The sequence below is a fragment of the Electrophorus electricus genome, chromosome 8 (assembly GCF_013358815.1).
Source record: "Electrophorus electricus isolate fEleEle1 chromosome 8, fEleEle1.pri, whole genome shotgun sequence".
Lineage (NCBI taxonomy): Eukaryota > Metazoa > Chordata > Actinopteri > Gymnotiformes > Gymnotidae > Electrophorus > Electrophorus electricus.
In genome coordinates this window covers 17,032,386-17,042,220 of record NC_049542.1, presented here as the reverse complement: position 1 = coordinate 17,042,220, position 9,835 = coordinate 17,032,386, and the positions used below count along the sequence as shown (strand labels likewise).

The following is a 9,835-nucleotide window of genomic DNA, read 5'->3' as shown; positions in this document are numbered from 1 at the left end:
TCTTAATCTAATTAAAAGTTTTTTTATCTAATTTGTGATTCTGTACTATCTTAATTCCATTTCATTGTTGTATTTTTATAGTTAATTGTTTTTTTATTATATATTTTATTTAAGTAAACTTTTTTCCCCCTTATTTTATTGAAAAGCACAATGAATTGCCTTGTTACACTGCCCTCTATGGTAGCTATGTGATTTGATGTTTCTTTTTTTTTAAAAGATTCACTGGGCCTCTTGAAACACAAACTCAGATCTCTTTTGCTGTTTAAAAGAACTAAAACTGTGGAAGAGTCAAATAGCTGATATTGTCTCTCAGGTTGATCAGGAGATATCTCTACTTGAACAGGTATTTCATATAGCACAACAAATATTTGTCTTAAAGTGAAATCTTTAAATAAAATGGGGCACAAATTCAAAATTTCTTACATAAACACATGCCAACTCCCCATAAACCTGTTGAAAAATTTATTAAATAAAACTTCAGTCACCTAAATGTGTGTGGATGGAAACTGACATGTCCTAATAGTGAAGAAATATCAGATATATTCATTAAGGGATAACACTGTGCAGATCCCTAGTGATACTTAACAAAAATTGTGTCAACCTTTAGAACTTGAGCCTTTTTGCTCTGCTATGCAACATCCTCTTTTTTGCCTGCTTGTCTACGCATAGTGGTCCTATTCTAAATACAGGCAGGTTTTTCAGATGTGATCCAATTCAGTTTGTCATAATGGATTTGATTGTATTAAAAATCTGTTTTATTGGCTATTTGAAGTGATTCAAGTTCACTTGAATCAAGTTCAATGCCCAAGTCCTGGTTTTCAATTTTACTCTTTGGCCTGTGCAGGTGAAGGTGAGCACAGAGACATGCCTGCAGGAAACAACACTCTACAGGCAGATTCTTGAATAGTGTGTGGTGCTGCGGGATGTGAAAGGGATGGTCGCTTGGGTGGTGATCTTGCACGTGACCATGTGGAGGTGCAGCTGAACACAGAGCACACAAACTGTGTGAGCACATCAAGCAACTGAGTCAGCAGAGGATCATTGGGCTTCTAGAGCACTTAAGGTGAACTAAAAAAGGAAAATATTACAAATACTTTCAAGACATACAAAGTCTATTATTTTAGTCTGAAGACTTTGTTTGTGTATAACCTGTTCCAAATTTATCTCTAGGACACCGAAGGATATGTACAGTCAACTGTTATATGACAGACAAAAATGAGGTCACCAAGCTCAACAGTCAATGCCTTATGCTGGACCTCCAGCCACCTAGTGTTGGATACAGATACCAGCACTTCAGTACTGCCAATGGGTGTGTCTTTCAGTAATTCTCCTTTTACCTGTTTTCACTGTTTCCTGCCTCACATACTTTCACTGCACCTCTGTAATCCTCCTTGCGGCACATTCAGGTTGTTAAGAACTTATTTGTCATTAGTATTAAGTCTTTATCAAATGCAGGGCCTTGACTTATGAGCAGTAGAAAGCCAACTGCAAGAATCTGAAGGAAAGTATAGAGAGGGTGGTCACAGACTCCTCTTATTTCTGAAGCAATGTGCTGCACAAGCTTTCTGAGGTATGAGGTAAGGGACAGGGCATGAAGCAACATCAGTTCACGCGTCTTATCTTTTTATGTTTAACATTTTTTGCCAAGTGGATTGGTTTTGCCTGTCTCCATTGCAGCTCATTAACGCTCTGGGGACCGAATTCAGTGCCACAGAGTTCTCTGTTCACAAGATGCTGCATGAACTTAGTAGGGCCAAGGACACACTTGAGTGGAAGAAGCAGCAAGTGAGGAAGTGCCATAGGTGTCATGTTAAAATGGAATTGCTGCTGGTACTGGGAGTGGCTGACCACCACAAGCTAATGTAACATGCATTTCTCCATGTGATGGGTACCGTGAATGAACTGCGAGCGAAGATGCAGAAGGTGGAGAGCCAGATCCTCATCTCTGGATTGGAGGAGCAGCTTGCTCAGACTCGGCTGGGCATCCTGGAGCAGAGAGGCAACTGTGAGCTCTGTCTGGACCATGTGTGTTGCATGCACAGCATGCTTTGACAGGTTGTCGCTGACACACCATGTCAGGCAGCAGTGCAACATATGATGCTGCAGAATGGGCTAAGTGACATCTAACTTTGGCCTCCTGCAGGAGACCAAGAACCTCTGCAGGAACACCTTTAGTCTCAGGAAGAAAATCCTTCTTTCCCAGTGAGTGAACCTGAGCTGATTCTTTCAAATTCCTTTGTTGCCTTTATGTTTTTGCCATTTGCTTACTTATCTTACTTAACACCTTTGTTCTCTGGGCTTACCTGTATTCTTATGCTCCCTTACCATAAACAGTAACTGCCTTTTGTATAGAGAATCCTACAGGTGGCATTATGTTCTGTTGTGACGGGGCGGCAAAAAAGGGGAGGTGAGAGGCGAGGGTAAGATGAAGGAGTCTTTATTCTCCATATCAAAAAACTAAGTAACAAGCTTCAGTGCAGTGACAAAGAAAACAAAAGGTTGTTGAAATTGTCTGCTTAGCATAGGGCTGGTGAGCAGAACATTGCTCCAAGGTCCTCTAATGTACAGCGCTGACATCAGGAACCTGTGGGCTTACATAAGACACAGGAAACAAGGAACAGGTGAGTATGACTAATAAACGGGTGATTGGAACCGGGGCAGGTGCTTGGTGTGGTTCTGTGCAGCCATGGGCATGTCCCTCCTGCTAGATGATCAGCCTACCGTGACATCTGTATTAGAAAAATAGCAAAACTGCCATCTCAGAACTAGGCTTGCTCAGAAACAGCAGGGTAAATTTACATTTAATAAATGTGATATTATTCATAATCAGTTGTTGCCATATCAAAAACTGTTTTGCCAGCTGTAATAATTGTGTTGTAACAGGAGAGTAATTACTTTTTATAGATGTTCTGTAAAGAAACACAGCTGTCTCATCATGACTTCTTACCATTTATACCACATAGAAAAACACTAGATACAATGTACAGGAACTTGTTCACTCTGGAGGAGGGCTTGAGGGCTCAAGGAGCCAACAGAGAGCCAGGTTTCCTCTTCCTCTGTAATGTGTTCATGTTATGTACAGAGAAGTGATTGAGCGCACGGATGTAAGAAATGATTAATCTTTGTCTTCCCCTAGTCTAATAAATACTTAATAAATATCCATATTTTGGGATCCATCTGTTGTTTGTTTTTATTTTTGTTGTTGTGCTTTTGTATTAAAGTAACCTCCCTATCTCATTTTTATCTGTGTAAATAATTGCATGGAATGGTAGATTACTGAAACCAAATTTAAGAATAAAATGACCAGTCTGTGGCTAAACTTAGAGAATATAGGGATATTAAATGCATTATGTTGCATGTGCGATGTTTAGGCGCACGTCGGCCTGGCACCAGACATGGTAACATAAAAGTGTAACCGACCTACGAAACATGGGGTCAGATTTATTGTAGCAACGAGTCTTAGCGACGCAAAGAGTCCATGGCGACATCGGTCATGTATAGGAATGCGGTCATTGTTTAAAATGTTTGAACGGCAATAAGAGTTGAATCATTCCAGCATTGTCCTAAAGGGTAAAAATGGGGTGCGGGAGCTCAAAGATTACAGTGATCGAGCCCGTGAAACCAGGCAGCGTGGATGTAAATGAGGTACTGTCTCCATTACTGCGTCGCTTTTCTTGTATTGAAAATTTTTACGTACATCTGTGAAGTTCTAGGGTTTAGAATCTTTCTCCCATTCAAATTTATTATATAGTGAACGGTATTAGTATTTACAACCTACAATTTCTGTGCCAGGAAATTGCTCTGTGTTAATTCTTGGCGACACGTGTGACTTTCTCTACTACTTTATATTAAAAACAGACTGTACCAGCGTGTGGGGCTGCCCGAGGTGACTCCGCTGTCTCTAAAAAGACCACAGACAGCGGAGTGGGTTTAGACACGGGAGAAGCAACTGTCTTACCCGTTCCGAAAATACTTCCACCTTTACGAGGTATAAAGGCATAAAATACTGTATAACGTTAATCATTTGCTCATTGGTCAGAACGTTTATGTAAGTGATACTGTGCCCATTTCATGACGTTGATTTAAAAAATCCCTATTCAGGTCCACTTTACTTTTCTGAACCCTTAGCTCAGAGTCCAGGGCTGGCACATGACACCCAGAGGCAAGAATCCAGCGTGATTCTGGAGCAACTGCTAAGTCAGGGCATCATTCCAGCCCAGCCAAAAGTCGGGGGTGGTGGAGAAGCTTACAACATCATAGTGAGTGAAAGTTAGCTTAGTGAGGTATGATAAAGTGCAACAGGGTATGTGGTGCCAACTGTGTGTGTGTGTGTGTGTGTGTGTGTGTGTGTGTGTGTGTGTGTGTGTGTGTGTGTGTGTGTGTGTGTGTGTGTGTGTGTGTGTGTGTTTTGATGTTTATGATATTCTGTAGTTGGATGATGCAGATAGGCCAATGAGGAGGCCACCACCTCGTCTAGAGTCACTCAGGACTCGCAAAGAACAAGAGGTCACTAGAAAACAAGACGTTGATGAGAAAATGAGACAAGTAGAGGAGAGAAGAAAGGTACAGCAGAAACAAATCCATAAAGTGCTAAAAAAAAAAAATTCTCCATACCACCTGCATTACATTCTATGTGTTCTGTTTTCATCAGGCACTAATGAAAGGACAATCACCAAACTCCACTCAAAGATACAAGTACTGATATATATGCACACATGGCCAAGCCTAGTGTGTGTGGCACACAAGCAGCGCATGCTTTACTACCGGGACTGTAAACCCCCATGTCACTGCTTGCAGGTCCGTGAGGAGGAGCTGCGTAGTAGGCTGAGAGCTAAGAGCGCGCGGCCGCGCGGAGCCGCTCCGACTGGTGCTGACGCTGGGGGCACCTCCGTGAGCCAACTCCACACTGCCGCTCCTCCAGCCTCGCACCTTCCAACAGCAGACAGAGAGCCAGGAGTGGGAAGCAGCGGAGGAGAGGTGGCCGAAGGAAGGCTGAGCGACTCTCCCGAGCTGGAGAACGACTCCACCTTTCAGAAGAGCGAAGACGCAGATGAGCTCTTTTAGTATGAGGCTACTCTTGTGGACCATGACACTGAAGCTAGCCAGTGACAGCTTGTTTCTATGCAGGTTATTTTTGGCATGATACAGGTACATACTGCAATCGTGCATAAGTTCTGGAATATTCACAAGCATAAGGTTTTGCACTTGCACTTTATAACACTCTAACTAGTTTAGAATACTTGGTCTTTTTTAAAAAAATACACTATTAATGAGTCACATCAATGCTGATTTAACACTGTTTTAAAATGTTCTGACATTCAGCATTTCATTTCACAAGAAAGTCATAAATCATTGTGGCTCCCATGTGAGATCCATTATTGCCATTGATTGCTTAAGTGAGGGAACTTAAAGAGAGAAAATGAGAACTGAAGCATATTTTTTACTACCTATATTTTTTAATAAACAACTTTCCAAATTATGTATTGAGTTTTTATTAGAGATTATTTAGCATATAGTGTTGGAGGTCACATGAAAACTGAGAAAGATAGTGTACTTATGAAGGTGCAAAAGAAGTTAAAGAAACATGTTAAGCAGTTTATATCTTTATGTAAATGTGACAATTATTTTACTGGTATTTTTCTAATTGGTATTCCTATGAATGCATTTAAATATACATAATGTTCCCAATTCAATTAGCATTTTTAAGTGTAAATGCATTTATCTTTATAGTCTGTTGCACTGATCTACATAAATCAATATAATCTCAGGATACAGAACAAGCTAGCAAAGTTTCATAACATGCGGACTGAAATAGGGGTGTGCAGACTTTGATCCACCAGGTGGCAGTGTGTGGTCAACTGGTCATTACGTCTGAACATAGGAAATTTACCATGCGGCCAAGTGGGTGTTTTTAGGTATGAATTTGAGAGTGGCCTTTCATGTGGTTGGTGTATGTAACTGTATCTCATAGTAATTAGCACTGTGGCAAAATACTATGACCATTACAATTTGTTAAAACTAGGCCTCATTAAAATCTTAGATGTTTTGCTTTCATAGGTGGAGATCATTTGTGTGTGAGCATGTGCGTGTGTGTCTTTAGATATGAGTGCAACACAGTGCTATTGCAGCTGCCAGTAATCTGTCTTTTACCCAGCACTGGAACTCCCAACTGTAGCTGCAACTGCTGAAATTCAGATCTTAGAACAGTTTTTAACCGTTTGCCTGTGTGCAGTGGAGTACATTTAAAATGTAGTGTAAGATGGTCCCTCTAGACAGTTGTCTAACTTTCAAAAAGGTTATTTGTGTAAATGTGCTTACAGATTTAAAAAAAATTCTTTACACTTTTTACCACCTGCTCTAGCTGAAAGTGTGTTTTGTCAGTGCCACAGGCACTTATATTCAACAAAAGTAGTACTTTCTTCTGGTCTTTCTTTTTCACCACTAACATTTAAACTTTAGTATATACTATACTAACTTCTAGCAGAGATAAATGGATGTTGCTTTGTACCTCTGCTCTTTCTTATTGGCCAGTGTGATCCCCGATCTATGCATGACATGAGAGAGGTTAGACAGTGCAACAGTGGATTCATTTATAGATGGCCATCAACAAAAATGATACAAGGGATCAGACCCCAATTATTTTACTGTTCAATTCTTCAAAACAGCCAAACCACACAATCCAAATGAAGACAGAAATACAAGGGAATGCAACAGGATAGGTTCTCATTGTAATCCACCTGAAATCCAAGCCGGCCTCTATTACACAGCTCTGCTCTGGGTGTGTGGCTGTGTATAAATAAATTAGTACACTTACCAAGGAGCCAAAGATGCTCTCTTCCAGGTTCATATCAGGCTTCTGTGGCTGGTCAGCGGCTGACATTTTTTATGTAAAGCTTCAATTGTGTACCCCAAGGAGCTGGGCGTCAGAAACTAGGTGAAGCGTGGTGGGCCACACCAAACAGACTGCTTCTCCAGTTGCACGCACCCACAAAACCTGTATCATTCAAATGACATGCAGGTTTACGGTCTAAATGAGAGAGCATATTAATAATTCACTTTGGACCATATTTAATTACCCAGTGTGAATTACACGTACACCTAGAAAATAATCTGCTTTTGGTTTGTATCAAGCAGTGAGACGTCATCAAGCTTTTGGTGGGAAGGACATTTGTAACAATGCTAAAGATACTTTCTACTATATGAGAATATTTTGGTGGGCATGCATGAAATAATATTACATGAAAACAAAACTTGGGACATAAATTTAAGGGACAGTCATAATTCCCCCAATAAAATTCCAACACATTGGTTAACTTAGTTAACTTTCACACAACAGAATTAGGTATTTTTAAATAATATCCTCCTACACATTTTAAAGCTTGTAGGATTTATTATTGTAGCTGCAGTGCCATATAGATGAAAATATTATTTTACATACAAAGAGAAAGGAGAAATGCACGTTAGGACATTGGTTACTTTGTTCTTACATCTGAAAATCAAGAAAAAAATCATCTGAATCATCTGAAAAAAGTCTTTTGACACCTGTCTTGGGTGGATTCTGTCTTTGGCACATGAGGTAGGTTATTAACACTGCATAGCCTTTGTCCAGTTTTAACCACCTGTTGTGCTGCCCCAGAAGACACGCTGCCCATTTGGTGTCCAGTTTGAACCTCTTTAAACTTTAAATGACATGAAAGATCACTTACAAGAATGTTAACGTTGCAACAAAGTTATCAGAATGGCTGGTAATACTGTAGGCCTCTGAATGTCTTTCTCTTTATCTATTTCTCTCTTTTCTTTGCCTCTCTCTCTCTCTCTCTCTCTCTCTCTCTCTCTCTCTCTCTCTCTCTCTCTCTCTCTCTCTCTCTCTCTCTCTCAGACACACACACACACGCACACGCACACGCACACGCACACAGCGTTTATCAAAGCAACAAGTGTCTGGGGCAGTTCTGTGGTTTTTCAACACAGGCACAGACAACTATCCGTTGTATATTGTCCAGCTGTTCAAATGCGTATGCAGCGGGCGTGGGGTAATGCATGCACGGTCCCGCCCTCACAGTTATCTGGGTGGGGTTTACTCAGAGACATTTAGGAAAGGGTCACAAGCACTTTTCAGAAGTCACGTCAGTTACGAACGGGAGTAAACCCACCTGATGGTCTTGAGCACGATCCGCTCTGTATTTCTTCTAAGTAATAATACATCTACCTCAAGTTTATAGCCTAAAGCCGTATTTTATACTTCTCAGAAATTTGTAACTCCGCCTGCTCTATCGTCTTTTAAAGGGATACAAGTAGCGATAAAGTGATATCAACTTTAAAATATTGCACCTCGTTTTCTCCCTGTTTTGCACTTGAGTATTTTTGAGGATGCATACTACGCAAAAGGACACGACTTATACCAAGATATTTGTCGGAGGTCTTCCGTACCATACCACGGACTCCAGTCTTAGGAAATATTTTGAAGTATTTGGGGAAATTGAGGAGGCTGTCGTGATTACAGATAGACAGACTGGGAAGTCCCGGGGGTATGGTTTTGTAAGTATTGTTGTAGTTCTATTTCGACAATATAACATCAATACAAGACATAATTGCTGCGATTTACCACAGCTGTATAACATTTTTGAGGCAACACATCACATGTTCTCGTTAACAAGAGAGTTACTGCTTGGTCTGTGTTTTTTTGTTGTTTGTTTTGTTTTTTAGCAGCATCGATGGTCCCGTTCTCAGACTTTCTGCCGTGGGGCTGCAAACAAAACGTCAAACCTAATTATTTCTTCGTTGACATTTTGGTTTGACAATTATGACAGCCATTATAATATGTAATCATGGGATATGTTGGAATTCTCTAAGGCCGGAAACAAAGCAAATCATCTATTTTTATTTTCCTCTTTTTCATTTTTATATTCCTGTGTTGGTAGTTAGGTTTATGGTTTTTCAATGGTCATATCTAATTCATTGTTTTATAAAAATCGAAAGTCCCATAAATTAAAAGTTTCGGTATTCTTAGGGTAAAAAGCACTACTCCGTTAATAAGCATAGCAACTAATTATGCCCGTGCGTAAGTGCTTAGCTGCCGGAATGGGGCCCTGTTGGCTCAGCTGTCGATCTGACTTGGAGCACCTTGATAAGCCTTCATGGTCAGAAAGTAAACAAATTGTCGTGTAAAGTGTTGACTGTCCACACAACTGGAGAGAGTCAAACTGTTGCTCTGATGTGTCGAGATTTCACAACAAACTGGCTGACTGATTACCGTCTACTCTGGTCGTTCCTTGTCAAAACAACATCGGATGCAATAATGTCTAATGCAGGTATAACTGTTATTTCTCCATGAATAAAGCTATGCAAAACTGAACATCTAGCTATCACAATGAATCTTTATTTGTATGCCCAGATGCTTTATAAAGTACTTCTGAGAGAAGCAAGAGCTCTGTCTGGGATGTGTGTAACGAACCAGTGGCAAAGCTGATGAGGGTCATTTCCTGTTTCTTTTGTTTGTGACCATAGATGCACCAGTCAGCAGCACCTCAGTCAAACTTGTGGCTCAAACCATTTGTTTGAGCCCATTCATTTAAGAGCTGATATCCTGTGAAATATCTCACTCTGTTCTAAAGTGTTAATTTCCTTGTCATCCCCTTCTTCCTAACCAGGTGACAATGGCAGACCGCTCAGCAGCAGACAGGGCCTGTAAGGACCCCAACCCCATCATTGATGGCAGGAAGGCCAACGTGAACCTAGCTTACCTGGGAGCCAAACCCCGGGTGATGCAGCCAGGTGAGCATCTCACAGTGCTTTAAGCAAGACACAAATGCCACTGCCAGTCTTGTAGGCATCA

The 9,835-nt window shown here is 40.7% G+C and overlaps 2 protein-coding genes across 3 annotated transcripts in view; both read left to right on the top strand.

Moving 5' to 3' along the window:
- Positions 1 to 3,475: 3,475 nt before the first annotated feature.
- stmnd1 (stathmin domain containing 1) lies at positions 3,476 to 5,479 on the top strand. The gene is made up of 5 exons (XM_027025466.2): positions 3,476 to 3,645; positions 3,859 to 3,988; positions 4,129 to 4,259; positions 4,432 to 4,563; positions 4,798 to 5,479. The coding sequence occupies exons 1-5, from the start codon at positions 3,577 to 3,579 to the stop codon at positions 5,062 to 5,064; spliced, it is 729 nt and encodes a 242-aa protein (XP_026881267.1). The 5' UTR covers positions 3,476 to 3,576; the 3' UTR covers positions 5,065 to 5,479.
- Positions 5,480 to 8,114: 2,635 nt separating this feature from the next.
- The window catches only part of rbm24a (RNA binding motif protein 24a), a 9,187-nt gene continuing 7,466 nt past the window's right edge, over positions 8,115 to 9,835 (top strand). Inside the window, exons 1-2 of one of the 2 annotated variants that reach the window (XM_027025448.2) lie at positions 8,115 to 8,538; positions 9,651 to 9,774. In XM_027025448.2, coding sequence (XP_026881249.2) covers positions 8,371 to 8,538; positions 9,651 to 9,774 — 292 coding nt within the window. In that variant the 5' untranslated portion in view covers positions 8,115 to 8,370. The other variant, XM_035529113.1, reaches the window with a different exon arrangement.

What these genes read in the sequence shown, in the direction of transcription:
- stmnd1 (XM_027025466.2), top strand. Translation starts at nt 3,577, where the DNA reads ATGGGGTGCGGGAGCTCAAAGATTACAGTGATCGAGCCCGTGAAACCA. An exon ending in GCAGCGTGGATGTAAATGAG is followed by an intron (nt 3,646 to 3,858) that starts GTACTGTCTCCA and finishes TATTAAAAACAG; the next exon opens with ACTGTACCAGCGTGTGGGGC. An exon ending in AATACTTCCACCTTTACGAG is followed by an intron (nt 3,989 to 4,128) that starts GTATAAAGGCAT and finishes CTGAACCCTTAG; the next exon opens with CTCAGAGTCCAGGGCTGGCA.